The sequence below is a fragment of the Dama dama genome, chromosome 2, assembly GCF_033118175.1.
Source record: "Dama dama isolate Ldn47 chromosome 2, ASM3311817v1, whole genome shotgun sequence".
Lineage (NCBI taxonomy): Eukaryota > Metazoa > Chordata > Mammalia > Artiodactyla > Cervidae > Dama > Dama dama.
Genome location: NC_083682.1, coordinates 2,784,796 through 2,808,551, shown reverse-complemented (window position 1 = coordinate 2,808,551; position 23,756 = coordinate 2,784,796). Strand labels below are relative to the sequence as shown.

General features: G+C 54.5%; 1 protein-coding gene across 6 annotated transcripts; it reads right to left on the bottom strand.

Moving 5' to 3' along the window:
* Positions 1–1,099: 1,099 nt before the first annotated feature.
* Positions 1,100–23,511, bottom strand: DHCR7 (7-dehydrocholesterol reductase). 6 transcript variants are annotated; one of them, XM_061161637.1, is made up of 9 exons: positions 23,422–23,511; positions 17,081–17,209; positions 14,702–14,805; positions 13,907–14,129; positions 12,358–12,445; positions 11,438–11,651; positions 7,219–7,423; positions 6,273–6,404; positions 1,100–3,096 (listed from the first exon to the last, which is right to left on the bottom strand). In XM_061161637.1, the coding sequence occupies exons 3-9, from the start codon at positions 14,797–14,799 to the stop codon at positions 2,632–2,634; spliced, it is 1,425 nt and encodes a 474-aa protein (XP_061017620.1). In that variant the 5' UTR covers positions 14,800–14,805; positions 17,081–17,209; positions 23,422–23,511; the 3' UTR covers positions 1,100–2,631. The 6 variants fall into 6 exon arrangements, with proteins under 6 accessions (XP_061017620.1, XP_061017650.1, XP_061017630.1 ...); XM_061161667.1 differs by having other exon boundaries at positions 17,095–17,209; XM_061161647.1 differs by having other exon boundaries at positions 23,401–23,482.
* Positions 23,512–23,756: the final 245 nt, after the last annotated feature.

Below are 23,756 nucleotides of genomic sequence, written 5' to 3'. Positions count from 1 at the left end.
TAGACGGGGAAACAATAGAAACAGTGGCAGATTTTATTTTCTGGGGCTCCAAAATCACTGCAGATGGTGACAGAAGCCATGAAGTTAAGACGCCTGGTCCTTGGAAGAAAAGCTATGACAAACCTAGACAGTGATTAAAAAGCAGAGACATCACTTTGCCAAAAAAGGTCCGTATAGTCAAAGCTATGGTTTTTCCAGTAATTGTGTAGGGATGTGAGAGTTGGACGGCTCACACAGTGATGGCTGAGCCCTGATGAATTGATGCTTTTGAACTGCAGTGCTGGAGAAGACTCTTGAGAGTCCCGTGGACAACAAAGAGATCAAACCGGTCAATTCTAAAAGAAACCAGCCCTAAATATTCATTGGAAGGACTGATGCTGAAGCTAAAGCTGCAATCCTTTGGCCAGCAGATGTGAAGAGCTGACTCACTGGAAAAGACCCTGATGTTGAGAAAGATTGAGGGCAGGAAAAGGGGACAGCAGAGGATGAGATGGCTGAATGGCACAACTGACTCAACTGACATGAGTTTGAGCAAACTCCAGCAGATGGTGAAGGACAGGGAAGCCTGCCGTGCTGCAGTCCGTGGGGTCGCAGAGTCAGACACAGCTTAGCAACTGAACCACACAGTTAAGTCAGGCCAGGTGGGAAAAAGGCCCTGATCCTTCCTGGCTATCCTGCCTGGCTCTGCTTAACCGATTCTAACTTGAGCAGGGGAGACGTTGTCCTGCACCTGCTCTCCCTGCCCAGATGTGGGGCTCCCAGCTCACCCCAGTCCTCGGTTCCTCCAGGCGTGAAGCAAGTCTAGCACCAGCTTTCTGGTTTCTCCGTTCTCTTGCTGGGGGCAGGCGGTCCAAATGGAGCTTCTCCCTTTGGCAAACGGAATGGATTCTCACAGCCAGCACAAGAGCAGCCCCAGCAGAGGGCCGACAGTGGTGGAAGCAGGGGGTCCCTCCCCTGAATGCCATGATGGGTACCCAGAGCTACAAGGCAGACCATTGATCCAGCATTCCCTGAGCATCCGTTCTACATACCAAAACCTGAGCCCTTGTCTACGGCCAGGTACCAATGGGAGACAAACCACACAGAAGTCTGAACTGGGGAGGTTTAAAACGGTCACATCTCATTTATTGTGCTTTGCAGATATGGTGCTTTTATACAAATCGAAGATTGGCAGCCCTGCGTCCAGCGACCCCACTGGTGACATTCTTCCAACAGCTTTTGCCCCCTCTGTGTCCCTCTGTCACATCTTGGCATTTATGGCCGTACTTCAAAACTTTCGTTACATTTGTGAACTGATCTGTGATCAGTGACCTTTGATATCACTACGGTCATCGTTTCGGCGTTTTTTAGCAACAAAGCATTTTTTAACCAAAGGTACGTACACTGTCCTTTAGGACAATGCTATTTCACACCGAAAAGAGTACAGAATCGTGTAAACAATAAATTCTACATGCACCGCAAAGCCAAAAAACTCATGTGACTTGCTTTATTGGGACACAGGAATTCCTCTACATAGGAACCTTTAAGATGCAAACTTTCAAAGATGCAAACATGTGTTCTGCCAACATTAGGCATGGCACGGCAGCTGGCCCTGTCTCCTGCCGCTGACCGTCGTTCAGCTCTACCATCCCCCACCTCTTCTCCCCGCCCCAGTCAGTAAGTCTTCTTGCCTGTTCACTTGATGCCAGCCGCTGTACTGCACCTCTGTACCTTTCAAGTTACGTCCTGTGAGATTAAAAATGTTTTATTTGTAGGAAAAGTACTATAAAACTATTACAGTACAGTATTAAACGGCCAACTGTGCTAGCTGGGTACCTACACGAACTCTGTTGGACTTAATGAAGAAATCGGACTTTACAAACGCTTTCTCTGAAGAGAACTTGTTGGTATGTCAGGGACTGACTGTGTTTGCTTTATCGGGGTGGTCAGGAGCTGAACTCGCGATGTCTCCCAAGTACCTGAATAAAAGATTATTAACTCTATCAGGCCAGTCACATCTAAAAGTCAAGAATACCTGTGGGTTGAGGAGCCGGCCATGGTAAGAAAGGGGTCCCCTCCTGAGGCTGGGGTTCAGGTCTCCTTGGAGAAGGCTTGGGTGAAGACCCCCTTGATGGTGGCCAAGGTCTCTGGGTCACCTGAGCAGAGTTTGTGAAGAACCAGAACCAGGAGCTGGCACTTCCTGGCGCAGCGTCCCTCAGCGCCCTCCACAGATGAACGTAACACGGCGCGGGTGCAAAGGAGCAGTCTGAGGGGCGCAGCCCACCAGCGCCGCGCGGGCCACGCAGGCAGCACCTGGAGCTGAAGGCTGGTAGGGCGACAACCCGCATCGCTGGCGGGTCCAGTGCTACTGTGTTTAGCGAGAGCTACGGGCAGGGGTGACCACGGGGGCTGGAGGAGGTGCCCTTTGATGTCAGACAGCCACTGTCTGGACCGCAGACAGAGAGGAGACGAGTCATCCTCTCGCCCTGGGAGGCTGCACAGGGTGAGAAGGCAGCTGGTGTGAACCCCGGCCACTGTGCTCGGGGCGAGAGCTCCACCACGGAGTGTGAGGACGCAGAGGCTCCTGGAGGGCGGGGCCGGGACCCGCGCGCTTCACCGCCCCGTGGGGGCTCCTCCTGGCACGGGCCCCCTCTAGAAGATGCCGGGGAGCAGGCGGTAGGGCACGGCGGCCGTGTAGCGCTCCCAGTCGCGGCCGTACTTATTGGCACAGCGGTGCTCGTCCCGCAGGCAGCGATGGGTGAGCAGGATGGTCATGAAGATGATGTAGAAGTAGGGCAGGAGGTGGCTGCCGCCGCAGGCCAGGCAGTACGCCAGGCTGCCCATCAGGTCGCCTGTGTAGTTGAAGTGGCGGGCCACGCCCCAGAAGCCCGACACGAGCAGCTTGCTGTGGTGTTTCTGCCCGTCGGCCGACGTGTAGGAGCACTCGATGGCCTTGGGCTTCCTGCCCCAGATCAGGCAGCGCCCGTCCGTGCGGCGGAAGAGGTCCTTCTGGTGGTTGGTCATCCGGAAGATGTAGTAGCCGAGCAGGCCCAGCAGCAGGACGCCCAGCACGTAGGGGGTGGGCAGCTGCACGGGGTGATACACCAGGAACAGGCCCTGCGGGGCGAGGCGAGAGGTCAGGGGTGGCCTCGTCCGGGCGGTGGGCAGAGCACGGGCTCAGGGGCACGGCCCAGCTTCACACCCCAGCTGTGCCCCTGACCAGCTGCCCACCCAGCCCTGCGTCGGTTTCCTCTCCTGTGAATAGAAGCACCCGCCTCAGAGGGGATCAAACAAGTAAATGTGCAAATGACGCAGGTTCCACCCCTCGGTTGGGAGGATCCCCTAGAGGAGGGCATGGCAACCCACCCCTGTATTCTTGCCTGGAGAATCCCATGGACAGAGGAGGCCGGTGGAGTACAGTCCATAGCATCGCAAAGAGTCAGATATGACTGAAGCGACTTAGTATGCACACAGCTAGTTAGTTATCTGCCTCTCTATCTATATACACACACATCACATATAGTATAAATGTAAAATAAATAGCATAATGGGACTTCCAATTATGGCTCAGATGGTAAAGAATCTGCCTGCAATGAAAGCGACCCATGTTCCAACCCTGGGTCAGGAAGATCCTCTGGAGAAGGAAATGGCAACCCACTCCATTATTCTTGCCTGGAGAATCCCTAGGACAGAGGAGCCTGGTGGACTACAGTCTATGGGGTTGCAAAGAGGTGGACACGGCTGAGCAATTAACACACACAGCATACTATTAAAAATATCATTTGAATAGGATAGTTAATTTTTTGTGTCACCTTAGCTAGGCCATGGGACCCAGATACTTGGTCCAACAGTAGTTTAGTTGTTACAAAGGTATTTTTAAGATGCAATTAACGTTTCCAATTAGAATGAATGAAGCTGATCACCCTCCACAAGGCAGGTGGGCCTCATCTAATCAGTTGAAGACACTAAGAATAAAAGACTCAGGAACAAGTGTGAATTCTACCAGCGGACGGCTGTCAGACCCAGCTGCAATACCAACTTGTCCCAGGACCTCCAGCCTGCTGCCAGCTGCCCTGAAGAGTTTGGACTTGACAGGACCACAATCACACAATCAGATAAACAGACACATACGTGTGTGTGTGTGTATGATCTCCTGCTATCAGTTTGCATGCCTGGAAAATGGTGCTCACAGTATCAGGGAACCAGAGAGCCTGCAACCACCAAGTGGAGAAATGGGTCCAGAGGGTCTGTGCAGAAGACCCAGAGTGGGGGCCGGAGGCCAGAACTTCCAGCCTCCAGCCCAGGGCTCTTTCCCCTCCACCCTGCCGGCTCTGCTGGGACCTTCCTGCTTTCCCGCTCTTGCTGCGGGATGCTGCAGGTGCGTCAGCCAGGTAACAGCAGCCCTGCCCTCACTGCCTGCAGGACTGGCTGACTGCTCACCACGTTGCCCATGCACGTCCTGGCCAGCCTACAAGGTCTGTCAGCATGGGTTCCCTCCACTCTTGCAGTCTGTTAAAGCGGGCCATCCGAGCTGCTGCGAACCACGCACGTGCCCAGGAACCTGTTCTCTTCCACCCCGCACCTCCTCGCTTGGGCTCACGCCACGAGCAGGCGGCATGTGGCCGGGCTCTCCACGCAGCCACCCTACACGGGAGCCCGCACACCACGCAGAGGAAGGTAGGGCTGTTCTCTGCGAGCTGGGAGCGGTGTGGAGGGCTGGACACCCCCCAACAGCCTCAGAGGGCTTCTCGGGTGACTCAGCGGTAATGAACTCGCCTACCAATGCAGGAAACATAAAAGATGCGGGTCTGAGCCCTGGGTCGGGAAGATCCCTGGGAAAGGAAATGGCAACCCACTCCAGTCTTCTTGCCTGGAGAATCTCACAGACAGAGGAGCCTGGCGGGCTACAGTCCACGGGGTCACAGAGACATGACTGAAGTGACTCAGCAGGCACGCAACAGCCTCAGAACCAGCGCCCGTCCCCGAGGCTGCTCCCGTGGCAGAGCTGCCCAGCCACCTTGAGTCATCAGCCCAGCCCTAACCAAGGCGAGTCTGCCCTGAATTTCCCCATCCCCTGGCTGGTGGCCCAACAGAGGTGCAAAGCCAGGTCCCTCCAGCTCCCCAGAAAGGTTTCTACACTCGACTCTTGTGACGCATGCGAGGGAGCCTCTCCCAGAGCCTGCGGCCCCGGCTAGCCTCCACCCTCCTCGCCCCTGGAACGCCCCCCTCTGCAGGCCTCCGGCCTGGCAGTGGGCTCTGACCCCTGGCCTCTGGTCTGCAGTGTTCTCACCCCCAGACTCTTCATCCTGCTCTTGGTCTGGCTGTGGCCGCCCCAAGATGCTCGCCCAGGCTGGGGGCGCCTCCTTAGCCCTCTCTCAGCGGTCAGCGCCCCACTTGCTGTCAAGCACCCCCTCCCCACCCTGGGCTGCCTGCGTGGGGCCTTTCCCTGCCCGGCCATGAGCTCCGAGCGGGCAGGACCCCCTGGCGTGTCCACCACTCATGCGTGTGGATACTCAGAGCCTTCAAGGGAAAAAAATAGGAGAGCAGGCCTCTTACCCTTTCACTGTTAAGATCTCAATAAATATGAATATCAGTAGCGAGCTTCTTCCTCCCTGATCTCACAAGTCATTTCTTTAGACCCAAAATCTACTCTGAATCATCCTGTTCTCTGAGTCTTAGGGGCTGAGTTGTATCCCTCACATTCATATGTTGCAGTCCTGAGCCCAGGACCTCAGCAGGTGGCTGTATCTAGAGAGGAGCCTCTAAAGAGGTGATTACGGTACAATGAGGTCACCAGGGTCGGCCTCATCCAATGTGACTGCTGTCCTGATAAGAAGGGGAGGTCAGGACACAGACACACTCAGAGGGACGATCCTGTGAGGACACAGGGAGGAGACGGCTGTCTGCACTGTCTGCACGCCCAGGAGAGAGGCCCTGCCCACACCTGGGTCTGGGATTCCACCCTCCAGGACTGGAGACGGTGAATCCTGTTCCTGGAGACGGTGAATCCTGTTGTTCAAGTCGCCTGGTCTGGGATACTTGTTACAGCGGCCTGTGGTGACTCATACACTAAGCCTTCTCTTCTCCCTAAAAGGGCACCAGCCTCCCTTCTCCAGGTTCTGATGCCCCCCCACCACCTGAAAAATCCAGACACTTGGGCAAGGACAAGGCTTGGCACATGCTCAGCTTGTCTGCTCTGAGGGCAGCGTTGGCCGGGCCCGGGGACCCGGCCACTGAAGGTCCTGCTGGGCAGAGGGGTGAGCATCACAGGGGCTCCCTGGCCATCTCCTCACCTGCAGCGTGTATAGGTACGGCAGCCAGACGCAGTCCCCCCAGCCCAGGTACCACCCGAAGTGGTCGTGGCAGATGTCGATGGTTTTCAGGTACCAGGTTTCATTCCAGAAGAAGTCCAGCACATAGATGGCCTGCAACACAGGAGCAGTCAGGTACTGACCACAGGCGCAGACGGGGAAACCACACTCCAGGACGGGACGGGGTCCCTGGGCGTCCCTGAGCTCCCCTGGTGGGGCAGCCGCTGCACTTCCTGCCAGTCCTGGGCCATCAGGGGATAAGTGGGGGGAGGGAGTCCCTGTCCGCAGTCTGAGATGATACGTGGCCCACAAGAGGGGCGCCCAGCAACGTCCTGGACGCCGACGTCCAGGGCTGTGGAGCTGGGGGCAGAGAGATGGCTGTGCGGGCGGGGGATTGGGAAGGGGTCCTTCCACAGCCATCAGAGTCGTGTTGCTAGGACCACTGACACGCCTGAGCAGCAAACAGGAGTTTGCCATGGGCCACACGAGCCCCCGGGTCCAGTGCAGTGTCTGACAGCTGAGGACATGACTCCTTCGCCTCCCACTCTGCACCCAGCCTCCCAGACACGTGCGAAGGGTGCCGACCCCCTTCTAAAGGCGCAGATTACAGTCTTTCAAGAGACTTCCCAGGTGGCTCAGACGGTAAAGAAGCTGCCTGTAATGCAGGAGTCCAGGGTTCATTCAATCCCTGGGTTGGGAAGAGCCCTTGGAGGAGGGCATGGCTACCCAGTCCAGTATTCTTGCCCGGAGAAGTCCATGGACAGAGGACCCTGGTGGGCTATACAGTCCATGGGGTCTCAAAGAGTCAGACATGATTGAGTGACTAATATTTCTTACTGTCTTTTGAAAGCTATCTGGCTTTGGGTTTCCCCAGCACCCAGCTGGTGTCAGAGCCCACAACCCCCGACCCAGGCCACGAGCAGGCTACCTGCAGCACGTTGACCAAGACCATGGAGTTGGTCACCTGGCCGTACAGCTCCTGCTGCTTGGCTGCAAAGGACAGGTTGATGAGGGTCCAGGCGACGATCCCAGGGCGCCCATTGAAGAAGAGCTTGAAGTCAAACCACGTCCCAATTCGGGGGTTAAACTCAATGCCCATCATGTAGTTGTAAAAGAAATTGCCTGTGAATTTGCTTGAAAACACAAACGACAGATGCATGCTGTCAGCGAGTGCCTCTCACAAGCAGCCTCCTTGGCTGGTGCTCGGGTGCTCAGACCAGCCTGGGTACTGCAGGCCCAAGAGAGAAGACCTGGGGGAGGCCTGCCGTGAACTGCAAGGACCCAGCAGGCAGAGGCCACGTCAGCCTTGGGCCCCCTCTCCGACAGCCGTGATACTTCACTTCACATTCAGCCCCGGCCTTGAGCTGAGAGGCTCACTCTGTTGTAATAAAGGTGGGGAGACTGTAACCTGGGCAGGTGCCCAGCATCGATCCTCCCTCCCACCTCCAGGTTCCCCGGAGGTGAGCTGCCCAACTGGCTCGGCTGGACAGAGACTTTATTCTGAATGACTCATAGAGCATTCGGGCCTCCATGGGCAAGCGAGGTTATAAATGATGCCGAGGTAGACGTGAAAAACAGCGCCAGTCTCAGAGCCAGGTGCCCGGCTCCAGGGCCCACACCCATGCCTTGCTGGGCAAATTTTAAATGCTTTGCTGCCCTCATCACCTGACCACAGGAGTGAGCAGAGAGTCAGCCAGGGTAACCCAGCTGGAGACTCACTCTACCACCTGCTGCACATAGACGGGGATTTCTCTGTTAGTTAGGGAAATATATTTTCATGTCCATTTCCCTCAACTAGGATAAGTAGAAAGAAGCAAAATATACAAAGTCTACAATAGGGGGTGTGATTATAAAGCAGAGAAAATGATTTCCACAAGGTGTAGAAGACCGGCCTCGTTACTTGCTCATCACACAAGCTCAAAGTGCCATAATCCAAACACGCTTCCTAAGAGCCTAGGGGCAACAGTTAAAGGAAGCACACTTTGCTTTCATCTGGAATCAAAACTAAAATGCAATCACCCCGAGAACAAGAATCATTGCCTACACCTGTCTACAGGAGGGACCCAACAAACATCTCTTGATGAATGTGTCCGTGGAAGGAGGCGGGGAGGGAGAGATGGGGGGATGAGTAGATGCATGGATAGATGAATGGATGGCTGGGTGAATGGATGGATACAGGGAGACAGGGAGGGAGGGACCAGGGATGTGGGATGAATGGATAGATGGATAGATGGATGCTGGCTGGATAGTTGGATGGTTGGATGGATAGATGGATGGGTGGTTGGATGGGTAGATGGGTGGATGAGTGGATGGGTATGTGGTTGGATGGATAGATGGATGGGTGGTTGGATGGGTAGATGGGTGGATGAGTGGATGGGTGGATGGTTGGATGGATGGATGGATGGATGGGTGGTTGGATGGGTAGGTGGGTGGATGAGTGGATGGGTGTATGGTTGGATGGATAGATGGATGGGTGGTTGGATGGTTGGATGGGTAGATGGGTGGATGGTTGGATGGATAGATGGATGGGTGGTTGGAGGGGTAGATGGGTGGATGAGTGGATGGGTGTATGGTTGGATGGATAGATGGATGGGTGGTTGGATGGGTAGATGGGTGGATGAGTGGATGGGTGTATGGTTGGATGGATAGATGGATGGGTGGTTGGATGGGTAGATGGGTGGATGAGTGGATGGGTATGTGGTTGGATGGATAGATGGATGGGTGGTTGGATGGGTAGATGGGTGGATGAGTGGATGGGTGGATGGTTGGATGGATGGATGGATGGATGGGTGGTTGGATGGGTAGGTGGGTGGATGAGTGGATGGGTGTATGGTTGGATGGATAGATGGATGGGTGGTTGGATGGTTGGATGGGTAGATGGGTGGATGGTTGGATGGATAGATGGATGGGTGGTTGGAGGGGTAGATGGGTGGATGAGTGGATGGGTGTATGGTTGGATGGATAGATGGATGGGTGGTTGGATGGGTAGATGGGTGGATGAGTGGATGGGTGTATGGTTGGATGGATAGATGGATGGGTGGTTGGATGGGTAGATGGGTGGATGAGTGGATGGGTATGTGGTTGGATGGATAGATGGATGGGTGGTTGGATGGGTAGATGGGTGGATGAGTGGATGGGTGGATGGTTGGATGGATGGATGGATGGATGGGTGGTTGGAGGGGTAGATGGGTGGATGAGTGGATGGGTGTATGGTTGGATGGATAGATGGATGGGTGGTTGGATGGGTAGATGGGTGGATGAGTGGATGGGTGTATGGTTGGATGGATAGATGGATGGGTGGTTGGATGGGTAGATGGGTAGATGGGTGGATGGGTGGATGGTTGGATGGATAGATGGATGGGTGGTTGGATGGGTAGATGGTTAGATGGGTAGATGGGTGGATGGGCAGATGGTTGGATGGATAGATGGATGGGTGGTTGGATGGGCAGATGGGTAGATGGTTGGATGGATAGATGGATGGGTAGTTGGATGGGTAGACAGGTGGATGAGTGGATGGGTGTATGGTTGGATGGATAGATAGATGGGTGGTTGGATGGGCAGATGGGTAGATGGGTGGATGGGTGGATGGTTGGATGGATAGATGGATGGGTGGTTGGATGGGCAGATGGGTAGATGGGTGGATGAGTGGATGGGTGTATGGTTGGATGGATAGACGGATGGGTGGTTGGATGGGTAGATGAACGGACGAATGGATGGGTGGATGGTTGGATGGACGGATGGATAAACGGACGGGTGGGTGGTGGAAGAATGGATGAAGAACTTGATATATGGATGTATGAAGAGATGGGTGGATGGTTGGATGGATGTGCTAGATGGATAGATGGATGGGTGGTTGGATGGGTAGGTGGGTGGATGAGTGGATGGGTGTATGGTTGGATGGATAGACGGATGGGTGGTTGGATGGGTAGATGAACGGACGAATGGATGGGTGGATGGTTGGATGGACGGATGGATAAACGGACGGGTGGGTGGTGGAAGAATGGATGAAGAACTTGATATATGGATGTATGAAGAGATGGGTGGATGGTTGGATGGATGTGCTAGATGGATAGATGGATGGGTGGTTGGATGGATAGATGAGTGGATGAGTGGATGGGTGGATGGTTGGATGGATAGATGGATGGGTGGTTGGATGGGTAGATGAGCGGACGAATGGATGAGTGGGTGTGTTGGATGGACAGATGGATAAATGGATGGGTGGGTGGTGGAAGAATGGATGAAGAATTGGATATATGGATGTATGAAGAGATGGGTGGATGGTTGGATGAATGTGCTGGATGGATAGATGGATGGGTGGTTGGACGGGTAGATGGGTGGATGAGTGGATGGGTGGATGGTTGGATGGATAGATGGATGGGTGGTTGGATGGGTAGATGGGTAGATGGGTGGATGAGTGGATGGATGTATGGTTGGATGGATAGATGGATGGGTGGTTGGATGGGTAGATGGGTGGATGAGTGGATGGGTGTATGGTTGGATGGATAGATGGATGGGTGGTTGGATGGGCAGATGGGTGGATGAGTGGATGGGAGGATGGATGGATGGGTGGTTGGATGGGTAGATGAACGGATGAATGGATGAGTGGATGTGTTGGATGGACGGATGGATAAATGGATGGGTGGGTGGTGGATAAATGGATGAAGAATTGGATATACGGGTGTATGAAGAGATGGGTAGGTGGATGGTTGATAACTATCTCACCCAAGGCTCCATGAGAATGGACACTAATCAGTTGGGCTCTTCCTGGGAAGCTATTACATTAAAGCCACCGAGGTAATAAGACTTCTCACTAAGACTGCTTCAGGCCGCACTGACGTTTCACAGAAAGAAGGAATGGGCTGCTCCTGCCTGCAAGAAGGCGTTGCCTCTCCCGTCCTCCTTCTTCCCTATGGTCCTGCTGGAGATAACTCAGCCACCAAAGATAGACTTGGTCACCTTCAACTGCATCCTCCCCAAGGCAGGAGAAGCCACCCATTCAATACGGATGCTCCCCAGAGTCCATTGTGATCCCTTGAGCTCCTCCTCAAGGATGCTCAATCCTCAGGCTTCTGCAATGTCCTAGCCCAGTGTCCTAGAAAAAGGCACTGACCCGCCACCTAGGGCTCATGCAGCCGCTGAGGACGTACCATTCCCGGGCATCGGTGGGGAAGAGGTAGCCCTTGACCATGGCGAAGGTGGAGACGGCGTAGCCCAGGATGTTGGCACACCAGAGCAGCGGGATCCAGTTGTCGAAGATGATGGTGGGGGAGAACCAGGAGAGGAGGTGAGCGTTGGCAAACCACAGGAGGTGCGTGAGGAGCCAGGCCTGCAAGCCATTGATCTCGTACTTGTTGACGGCTCCTGCAGGGGGGAGATGCGAGAGCAGGGCCGTTTGCCCGCTGTAACTGCTCCTGGCTCCTTTCTGGGGTCCCCAGACCCCAGCCCCAGAGCCAGTCAGTGGCTGCTGCCATTCAGGCACTCGGGGTCAACACGCCGGCAGCACACCTCACACTGTGAGCTGGGGACTAAGCGCTCGTGCTGGCGGAATCCCTAAGAGTGGGAGAGAGGGCACAGGACGTCTACAACCGGCCCAAGGCGGAGTCACCAGCCTGCAGTTTGCCGGAAGCTGGAGCCACAGCAGAAGGGACAAGGGTCCCCTGTGGCACCTGGTGGGGCTGGGGGTGGGGGGAGGGTAGCCAAGAGCTCTCTGTGGGTCAGGCCAGGGTCTCAGTGACTGCGGGGAATGAATGGACCAGGGGGCCCTAAGGCCCTGTAAGTCAAAGCTTGGGCCCCCGCAATGCCCCTGGGGGACTCCAAGTGTCCCTGCCGGGAAGATGCTCCGCTAGCCCAGCCACACGACCGGCAGGGAGCGGGGGCTATTTCGTTCCCGGGTTGGGAATGTGATTTCTGATCTCACCTCTGGTGGCCGTCCCTGGAAGCTGTGTGTGTGTGTGTGTGTGTGTGTGTGTGTGTGTTGGCGGGGTGGGTGGGCGGGGGGTCACGCCCCATAAGAGGAACGGACAGGGAAAGGCTGCACGTGGGCGAGCAGGGGCGGACCCTGGGTTACCTGTGGGCGTCACAGCGCCCTCCTGAACGCCCCCCACGTAGCCCGGCAGAAACTTGTGGCAGACGTCAGGAAGCATGTACAGAAGCACCTGCAACACAGAGATGTTTCAGCTGGTTTCCCCGTGGGCTGCGGGGCCTGGCTGTGCCTCGACATGGCTCTGCTTTCTCAGTTGAGACAATGAATGTGCAGGCACCGCACGAATGGGAGAAACCACGATCACGGCTGGTTACTTCTTCCAGAAGAGCTCATGGCTCTGGGAACGCTGACCGCAGGCTGACTGCGGGCTTTGAAGGGAGCCCTGAACAGGAAACGCGTCACCACCGGTCAGAGCACCCACGTTGTCTCCTCACGGGGCTCAGCCACTCCCTTTGGGAGAGCCCACTGGCTTACGCTCCATACAGTTCACCCTTGAAAAGTGTTCACTGAGAGAGCTCAGTGTATTCCCGAGCTTGTGCCACTGTCCCCAGTGGCCAATTCCAGAACATTCTTATCACCCCGAAGAGGAGTCCCACACCCCCTGGTAGTCCCTTCCAGCAGCCCCTCCCCGCCAGCCTCTGACAACCACAGAAGCACTTTCTGTCTCTATGGATCTGCCTGTCCTGGACTTTGCATATAAACAGAATCAGGCAGGACACGCCCCTGCGGAGCCGACTTCTCTCACCAAACACCAAGTTCTCAAGGCACCAGGCCGCAGCCTGTGTCAGACCCTCACCCCTTTCCATGAGAACAACACTGCCCTGTGTGGTTGGATCACACTACGTGTGTGTCCACGTCTGTCAATGCACACGTGGACTGTTTCTGACTTTAGGCTACTGTGAGTCTCACGGCTCCAAATCACCTTTTACTCAAAAGGACCAAGAGGCCTGAAATGAGAGGGAAGCTGAAGCCCAAAAGCCGGGATCGCAAGGAGAAACAGCTAGCAGAGGTCAGAGCCCAGGAAACCCCAGGGTGGTGGGGGTGGGCAGGGGGCACCTCCCTGCACCATTTCCCAGGATAACAACATCATCATCATTAATATTCAGAAACTAAATACTGTCTGTTCAGATAATAAACACTGTCTGTTCACCAAGTTCATGGTGCAGACAGCCTTCTGATGAACTCCTGATTGGGAAGCTAGTGAGGTCACAGCAGAGCCAAGGCCACGCCCCCCTCGTTGGCCAGGCCTGTGTGACCACCTCTGGGGACATGGCTTTGGCTTGGCCGAGACCAAGAGCAGCTCTTAGGAGCTGGGCAGTCCTAGGCCATGCTTCCCATCGTGCACATGGCTTCCGGGGCGGGAGCCACGCCCTCAAGCCCTCCCAGGTGGTGTCACTCCCTGCTCAGCAGGGAGGCTCAATGGAAGGCGAGCCAGACACCGAGATGCCACCCGGTGGTCCTTGAGCTGAAGACAAAGCTAAGTCCGTCAGGCGGCGCGTGAGGCCTGGCTGGGTCCCAGGAATAAGGATGTCACTATGAGCCGGATGCCATCCCCGACCAGGGGCCAGGCCCACCTCGAGGAGGGGACGTGTGTGCAGGCCGAGTCCCCACCGCTGGGGCCAGGAGGGCTGACCTGGAACGTGACCCACGCCGCGTAGATCTGGGCCGCCTTCGCGGTCATGGGCGGCGTCCTGGCCCAGATGTCCGCGAGCCGAGCCCGCCCGGCGGCAAGGTCCACCACGGGCGCCGTCAGGGAGCAGCCGTACTGGTCGCAGGCCATGATGAAGTAGTACACGATGAAGGGCGCGAACAGCAGCAGGAAGATGACGCTCGCCAGGGAAAACCAGTCCACCTCCCTGTGGGGCCGACGGACGGCAGCAGGTCACGGGGGCTGCCCGGCCCCCTGACCTCACACGTGGGACACCGAGCCCCGCGGGGACAGCAGCCAGCGCCTCCCGAGAGGAGGCTGTCGGCTCGCAGGGCCAAGGCCCCCACCGCGTAAGCAAGGCACCCCACTCGCACACTCCGCTTGGAGCAGTCTGAAGGCCGACGGGCCCACAGGCACCCCGGAAAGCCCAGGGCCCAGGAAGCAAGCACAGAAGGCCTTCCACACCCCACGGCTCCAGACGCTTCCTGTTCTGGGCCATCTGGGACCCTCACCAAGTCCCCATTGCTCTGTGGCCTGAGATCCATGACCCCGTGTCTTACACGCTGAGGGCAGAGCCGGGACACCTGCCGTCCCTGACGGCGGCTTTTACAGTCGCTTCTTCTTTGGGTTCCTAACTTTCTAAACTGGCAAACTGCTACTAATGACAGTCCTACTGATAAAAAGAATCGCTTTCATAGGTTCCTGAAATCCCAAAGGCTGGCAACCTCTCACCGAGAGCCCCCTTTACTTTCCAGCTGGGAAGGTGGGTGGGAAGCTTACCAGGCACGGCCCCACTGCCCCTGGGCTGCAGCCTTGCTGTTGGTGATGCCACTGGCACTCTTGGTTTTAGGGGCGCTGGGCTGGGACTTCGCAGCCATTGGGCCCTGAGGGGAGGAGACAACACGCTGAGATCATCCCCTGACAAACGGACACTGCAACTCCCTGCCGTCGTTCACAGGCCTCCACGGGGCTGGGCTCCTTCATTCACTGACTCTCCACCTTGTCCTGGACGGAGGATTCCAGGCAGGGACTCCCACTCCCGGAACCTGGCCCTACTTCTGCTGTTATCTCAGTTCATTTCCCAACAACAGCAGAACATCCTTCTTGTTACAGAAACCCAAATACCTGTGGCTCAGAAACCTCCCACCACATGCTCCTGCCTCCCCTCCCCCGCACGCTCCCATCACACCCACTGCTCCAGGCACAGAGGCCTCTATCCATCCATGAACGTGATTTATCTTATTCACAATACCTGCTGCTTCTCTGCTTAGAACACGCTTTACAGGTCTTATTTGGGTCTCATAAAATGTTCCCTCCTCAGTATGACTTTTTATTTTTCCTGGAGTTAATGGTTGCCTCACTTTTTCCATTCGCTAAGATTTCTATGCATCTATCACTGATTTTTTTTTTCTGAATGCTCTAATGAGCTGTCATACACATTAATAACTTTTCTACATATTCCAACACAATTTATCATTTCCATTCCTCCTTCCCACCCACAGCCATTCATCTTGTACCAAGAGAAACGCCAACCCGTGGTCATAATATGAGGGAAGCGGTGACACACCGACTTCCAAAATGAGTTCACAACGGTGACATTTAAAAATATCAGGCATGAGAAAAAGATGATCTTAAATGCTTCCAGAAAAAATCCAGGATTAAGAATCATGCTAATAGCAAGCTGGTTCTAGAAGACAGGATGGAAAACTTCAAATATTCTGAGGGAAACTTAAGCTGCTAAAGAAAAGGCCAGTGAAAGGACAAGAGGAAATCCCAAGATAATAGCTGGGCAGCGGACCAGACAGAAACCGGTCCACAATGGCACAAGATGAATGGCTTTGGGCCGGGGGCTGGGGGAGCAGGGAATGAAAACAATACATTTTGTTGTGTTGGAGAGCACACAAAAATTTAGTGATAAGCATGATGGCTCTGTCATAACATGCAGGAAAAACAATTAGTGACAGACACACAGAAAACTTGGCATATGGACAAAGTGAGGCAACCATTAACGCCAAACACATAAATAAATAAAAAGCCACATAAGGGGAAAAACACCAAACCATAATTATAGTACATTACATGGCTTAACAGTAAATAATAATTTTGCCAGACAGAAAAAAAACGTGTAAAGTTGAGGGTGCTAAAAGGAAATCATTAGAAATAAGCAGGTAAAAAAACAACACAAAAGTAGCTTAGAGAACGAAAAAGCATTTGCTTCTGGGAAATGAGACTCTAAGATGACGTAGGGAACTGTTTATTTTTTATATGTAAGTCTTTTAACTCTGGTTTTATTTTAAATGTGAAGATGAATCACTGTAATACAGCTTGTACATTCACTTAAAATTTTTCAAAGATGAAAACTGCAGCACATCACTTTATTTTCACAGGTTAGTTTATGGGGCATTTATGATGTCCAAGGCAGACCAAAGAGTTCTTTATGGACAGAGGGCCACTCATCTTTACAGCCCAAAACGCAGAATTTTGAGCCTGGTATGTGGCAGTTACTCTGATCTAACGTGCTGGAAAACTGCAAAAGGGCCAGAGAAGTTTAGGCTAAGAGCTAACTTTGGAACACCAAAAGCATATTTTCTAAGGATTAAAACAAGCCCACATAATTATGCTGAGCTTGTAGCGGCCTTCATTCACCTCCTGGTCATGTGTGTGTGAGCTGCTTAGTCGTGTCTGACTCTCTGCCTCCCCCTGGACTGTAGCCTGCCAGGCTCCTCTGTCCATGGAATTTCCCAGGCAAGAATACCGAAGTGGACAGCCACCCCCTTCTCCAAGGGATCCACCTGACCCAGGGGTCAAACCCGGGTCTCCTGTGTCTCCTGCACTGTTTAAGTGGATTCTTTACCGCCTGAGCCGCCAGGGAAGCCCAAAAAGGGAACGCTGTGGCTGCACGGGCCGGGCAATGAACGTGGCCCTCCCTCGCGGCAGGTGAGAATTCTACCACTGAACCATCCATGCGCCTCTCTGTCACAAGCACTGAATTTTTAATAAACGTGGAAGGGACACCCTTGGCAGTAGATGGCTGAAAATAGGGAAGAGGGTGGTGTCCAGGAAGTAATTAACTTTTTTGCCTAAGAGTCAGGCAGGAATTGACACTGAGCACTGATGGACCAGCTGCCTTTGAACACGAGCAGCGGCGCTGAGGCTTACCTCCAGCCTCTTACCGAGCGGCTCCACTGCAGAATGTGGGTTTTCCTTCTTGAACTGTCCCCTTTCAACTCTCTAGACTCTTACGCTCCACAGGCCTGCGAGATCCTATTCAACCCACTGAACAAAGTCCTGCAGGGCACACAAAGGTGACAAAAAGGCTCAGGGGGATAAGCAGCCAAATGATGATTTTCCCAAGTCCCACCTGGTAATGGCTCAGCATCCAGGGTTTGAAAGTACAAGAGTCCCCATGGGTGGGGATCTCCACGATAAGGCAATCTCATCTTGTAGCTTCTCTGCCTGGCACACACACGTCTGCCGAGGAGGAAGCACTTATAAACAATGGGTGGAGCTGGATGGGGGGGTGCTTCCTGGAGGAGTTGCCCTGGAGACGAGCCTTAACAGGGTGGACTGAGGAACAGCCCAAGTTGGCTTCTTCGCAGACTCATTCGGGGCAGCGCACACGCCCCTGGAGTGTCGGTACCATCGACCTGGATCAAGTCCCACCTGCCCACCCCACCTCACCCCCAGCCCCACCCCTGCCCCCAAGCATGCATCTTCCCCCTAGGCATTCCCAGAACCAGTGAGTGCCAGTGAACACAGGGCATCACAGACAGTGATCTGGGCTTGGAGCCTGGTTCTCTGCAGACTTCCTGGACCCAGTGACCTTCCCGAGTGTCTTGGGGCTTCAAAGCCCACACACACCCCCAGGGAGGAGCCATGGAAGTGCATGGGGCTTTTCGGCACCCTGGTCAGCTCCCCGGGCCGCATTTTGAGCTCCACAGGCGACCCCATGGACTGCAGCCCGCCGGGCTTCCCTGTCCTTCCCCACCTCCCAGAGTTTGTTCAAACTCATGTCCATTGAGTCGATGATGCCATCCAATCATCTCATCTTCTGTCACCCCCTTTCCTTTTGCCCTCAATCTTTCCCAGCACCAGGGTGTTTTCCAATGAGTCGGCTCTTGGAATCGGGTGGCCAAAGTATTGGAGCTTCAACTTCAGTATCAGTCCTTCCAGTGGATATTCAGGGTTGATTTCCTTTAGGATTGAGTGATTTGATCTCCTTGCAGTCCAAGGGACTCTCAAGAGTCTTCTCCAGCATCCAATTCTAAAGCACCAATTCTTTGGTGCTCAGCCTTCTTTATGGTCCAGCTCTCACATCCATGCATGACTAGTGTCTCCATTGCTGCCTGCAAATAGGTTCATGGAGGTGGGAGGTAGCAGACATACGTATGCCTATGGCTGATTCACATTGATGTATGGCAGAAATCAACACTACTGTAAAGCTCTTATCTTCCATTTAAAAATAAACAAATATTTTTTAAAAAAAGAGTGAGCCCATGAAGCTCTGAACACTCCACTCTCACGCCCTCGTAAAGGCAGGGCTCCAGACCCACACACTCATCCTCTTTCCACCCACAGTCTGGCTGAGTGGATGCAAGCAGGCAAGTACCCACAGGACCTGTGAGTAATAAACCTTGTTCCTCAACCTTCCCTAATGGCTTTTGCTGAAGGTGTTCTGCAATCATAAGAACCGCAAGGGCCAGTCTGGCTACTACATAGTCCCAGGGGGAGCGGTGTCTATGGGGCTCCTCACAGTTAAGCAGGCCAGGCGAGTGCCTTCAGCATTCCTTGCTGAGAACACCACCATCAACAGCCCAGGACCCATGTAACAGGTGGCTTAAGTCCTGTGGCAGCCCTTTTGGCATCTTGAGGGTTTGGTGCTTGGAGAGGCATCCGAGATGCAGAAGCACAGCAGAGAGGGGATGGCACGGTGATGCTCAGGAGGCCTGGATGTCACTGGTAAGGCTGCAAGTTCCCTGCAGGATTAGGTCCTGCTGCCAACATGTCCTCACTTGGAACTCAAAGTGGGTGACTGTGAGCAGCTACTTTACTCGCTAGCCTGAGTTTCCTCATCTACAAAGTAACCCACTCTGTGGGGTAAATGAGGTCCCAGGGCCAGGTGCTCAGAACCCCTCTCAAGCCCCATCAGAGTTCTTTCCAGAGAGGCAGCCACTGCCAAGACCACCGCCAGACCACCCAGGCCTCAGGAAGGTGGGCTCACACAGGATGCTGGGGTGAAGCTCAGCCTGGCAGAGGGCTAAGGCAGATGCCCCTGCAATGCCCAACCCTGAAGCATCCTGCTGCCCTCCACACAACTCGTCTCTTCTCAACACAGAGGCTGAAAACAACAGTCTTTTGAGACTCTCCTGGCCGTCCAGTGGTTAGGACTCTGTACTTTCACTGCTGAGGGCTTGGGTTCAGTCCCTGATTAGGGGACTAAGATTCCACAAGTGGTACGGTCAAAAACAAAACCAAACCATCTTTTGTCCTCTTTCAGTGTTTCTGTGGGTCGGGGATCTGGGGAGGCTGGCTAGGTTAGCTCCAGCCTGGGATGTGATGGTGCGGGTGGAGCTTGGGCTTCCTCCCAGCATGGAGGCCTCAGGGCGGAGGGGAGAGGTGCCCAAGCTGCCTTTTCTTCATGGGAAGGCATGTGACATCACTCCCAGGGTGTTATGTTGGCCACACTGAGTCAGAAGCCCACCACCTTTCAAGGGGAGGGGAAGCAGGCTCTGATTCTTGATGGGGGAGCAGCAAGTTATTAGGGGAGCACGAGATAAGGTCGGGGCCGTCCCGGGGTGACACAGGCAGTCACAGGGGGCCACTATTCGCTGGGCATCTACCAAGCTGCAGACACCTGCGAACCCACAGAATTCCCACCCCACTCTGGAGAGTTGCTGTTATTGGGCCCAATTTTACAGATGGAGAAGTTGAGGCCAGGAAAGTGGAGAAAGCAGCTGGCACAGACCTATGGGGACGGAGCTGGGTCTGTGGGCACGCTGCCTCCTGTGACACACTTGGGAGGCTGAGGAGTAAAATCCAGAGTGGTGAGGCTTTGCTGGCGGCCCAGGGGTTAAGAGGCCGCCGCGCAATGCAGGGGACACCAGTTTGATTCCCGGTCCCAGAGGAGCCCACGTGCCACAGAGCGACAGAGCCCCTGCACCACGACCCCTGAAGCCACGCTCCACGACGAGAGGCCCCCGAAACGAGGAGCTCACACACCGCAGCAGAGCGTAGCCCCCGCTTTTGCCACAAGCAGAGAAAGCCTGCACACAGTAACGAAGACCCAGCACAGCCGAGACAATAATAATAATCATAATAATAAATTCAGAGTAGTGATGACAACAGTCAATCTTTGTGAGTGCTGGGCTCGGTACTACCCTAACATACATAGAGAAGCAGCTGGAACATTATTGAACCACAGAGGTTCTGTTCGAGAAATGTGCCCGTCTAAGGAGTAAGAGACACGTGAAAGGACAGACGTGCCCTAACTTGTACTTAAAGGAATGAGAGAATTCAGGCCCAGTGAGGGCTGGGCAGCTGCTCTTCAACTGGAAGACAGTTCCAGGTAGACCTTCAGGCTGGCTCAGTTGCCACCTGTCGGAATTCATCCTGGGACATAAATAGATGGCCATGTGAAAAGGCAGACGCAAGAACTTCCATTCTGGAGCACTTGCAACATATTGGAGATGACAAAATGACTATCAGTAAGGAGATGGGGAAAACGACGACGCCCTGGTACAGTGGAGTGTTCAGCGGCTGTTACGAAGAATGAGGTTAAAAACATGGAAGGTTCCCTGGTATGTACCAGCACAAGGGCGAGCTGTAAGACAGTCTATCACTAAAAAGCTATTCAGAAACTCATTCTGATCCAGCGGCTAAGACTCTGTACTCCCAAAGCAGGGGGCCGAGGTTCAAGCCCTGGTCAGGGAACTAGATCCCACACGCTGCAGCTAAGACCTGGTGAGGCACATAATGTTTTAAAGCCATATACCAAAATCCTCAACGGTGCGGGATGCCACGTGGGCTCCCCCAGCCCCTTTTCCTAATTTTTCTAGCAGACATGTACTTGTGTTATAAAACAAGTTAACAACAACAAAAAGAGCTGTTGAAATAGCTCTTGGAGTCCTTAAATCCACAGTTCTGGGGACATTTGTGGCTCTCTCCGGGGGCAGGGAGGTCATCGGTCCTCAAAGCAGGGGGCAGTGATGTGTGGGGTGATACTTGAGTTTACCTGCAGCTTTTTTACATCCTCCCACCCACTTTGGATGGGGTGGTCATGCCCTCACCTGTACGTGCAATTCACGAGCCTTGGTTGCCAAATGCAGAGACGGCTCTTGACCCTTCCCAGAGCTTGGCCCTGGAGAGCTCTGGCCCGACTGCCATGGAGAGGGTTAAGGTCCTGGTTGGGGCACAGCAACCCATGCCTGGGGCCCTTCTGGGGCCTCCAGAAATAGGCAAGAGCCCTGGAAGGAAATTCCAGAAACACCAAGTCCTGATTCTAACTCTCTTAATTATAAAGGGTAAACTGCAGCTTTGACTGCAGATGCAAGGGTTTCTGTTTTTCAAAAGTTGCGACATACATGCTCCCTGTAACACAATCACGTTTAGAAGTCAAACGTCCAAGTCCAGGGGCTTCCCTGGTGGCTCAGTGGTATTAAACAAAAAGTCCAGCTATGGCAGGAGATGCAGGTTCAGTGCCTGATCCAGGACGATCCCGCATGCCTCGGAGCAACTGAGCCTGTGTTGGGATGTTGATGGTGCACATCTACTGAAGCCCAAGCACCCTTCAGCCCGTGCTCCACAACACGAGAAGCTGCCACGATGAGAAGCCTGTGCAGGGCAACCAAAGAATAGCCCCCGCTCGCTGCCACCAGAGAAAGCCACAAAGACCCAGCACAGCCAGAAATAAAGAATGAAAATTATTTCTTAAAAAAGTGCAAATCCCCTCAGTTCAGCTCCAGGAGTCCCTGAACTTTGCTGCTTATTCTCCAGATTGTCACACAAGCTACTTGTCACTTGATACATACCCACCCTCCCTCCTTCTTTTCCTCCCCAAATTAGTTTACCTCCAAATTCTTTTGCAACTTCACTTCTTGGATTTTTCTAATCTTAGTAGATCTACTACATAAATCCGTAACATTTTTTTTTTTAAGCAGTTGGTATACAGAAGGATTTTTATGAGAATTATTGTAAGAAGTAACTGCATGGTTGTTTCTGGGTTTTTACCTGGGAAACCATCCTGGTTTTTCAGTGGAGAGTGTCCTGCAGGTGGGGTAACTCCACCCCCTCAGGCCTGTTTCTCTGGTCTTCCTGGGGCCCTTTAAGGCACCTGGGGTTGTTCACCTGCCCACCCCCTCCCACCCCCCACCCCCCAGTAAATGCAGGCATTGCCCTGAGGACTCCTCCCTCCAAACCAGTCTGCCGCCAGTATCTCTGGGTTTGAACTGTGGCTATGTCGCTAAGTACACGACTCTCCACATGTCACTGCACTTCTGGGGAGCCTTAGTCTTCTCATCTGTAAGATGGAGCGATGTCTAGAACGCAGGGTGTTCTGAGAACCCAGCACAGTGCCGGACATTCAGGAAACACCACTTTTGATAAACATGATCTCCTCATTTGCAGTTTTCCTCCCTCCTTTCTCTTTTTGTCTGAAATCTCACGAGAGCAATTTCTACCCTTAAAAACCTTTTCCACAAAATTATAAAATGTCCAAGAAAGGCAATACTACTCCATCAGTTAAGTTAGTGAGGTACGCTGGAAGAGAAGGAGGGCGGCTTTGGTCTTTTGCGAGCAACTTCCTGCACTGCAGGCCGGCCCGACCCCACCCCCCAGCCCCCCTGCAATTAGTCTATTCCTAGAAGCAATGCTGTGACTTTCCTGGTGGCTCAGACAGTAAAGCGTCTGCCTACAATGAGGGAGACCCGGGTTCAAACCCTGGGTTGGGAAGATCCCCTGGAGAAGGAAATGGCAACCCACTCCAGTATTCTTGCCTGGAAAATCCCACGGACGGAGGAACCTGGTAGGCTACAGTCCATGGGGTCGCAAAGAGTCGGACACGACTGAGCGACTTCATTTCATTTCATTTCAGAAGCAATTCAGAGTCTGCTGCTCCCGGCTCCCCGCTTCTCAGCGAGCAGACAGATGGTCTATGTTTCCTCAACAGAAAACTGCATCCACTCGCGCGGGGCACGCGAGGAAGGAAGCGGTCCCCCCGGCCCAAGAGGCACTCACCGGGCTCCGCCTCGTCTCGGCTCGCCCAGGGAGCTCCGGACCACCGCCGGGGGACTAGCATCCCCAAAGGGCCGTCTTCGGGTGGCCAACCCGCGCCCCCAGACCTCCAGACTTTGCTCGCCCGCACGCACGCGCCCCCTGCGCATGCGACTGCTCCTACGCCGATCACCCGCCGCCCTCCACGCCCAGCCCACCCCCGGCCTGCGCGCGCCCCCCGATCTGTCCACCAGCCCCCTGCGCGCACCCACCTGCGCCGCGGGCCTGCTCACCTGCGAACCCGGCTCCTTGCCAGCTCTGAACCGCGCGGTCTGAGCCGTTGGCTGCCCCGTCCCCACGATGAGGTGTAGCGACAGGCGGCCAATCGCAGACGGGCCCTGCGCGACCCGGCGCCCCTCGGGCCCGGCGATTGGCCGCGGCGCCTCGCCCCACCCCGTGGGCTGACTCCGGGCCACCGCGCGCTCCACTCGGCAGCCGCTGGGCGAGAGACTGACAGCCGAGGGCTTGCCCCGCGCGCGGCCTGCCGGCGGGGGCGGAACCCAGGAGCCCCCGGGAGCGCGGCCCAAGCTGGGGGGCGCGTCCCCAACCGCGGTCGTGGGCAGGCCGC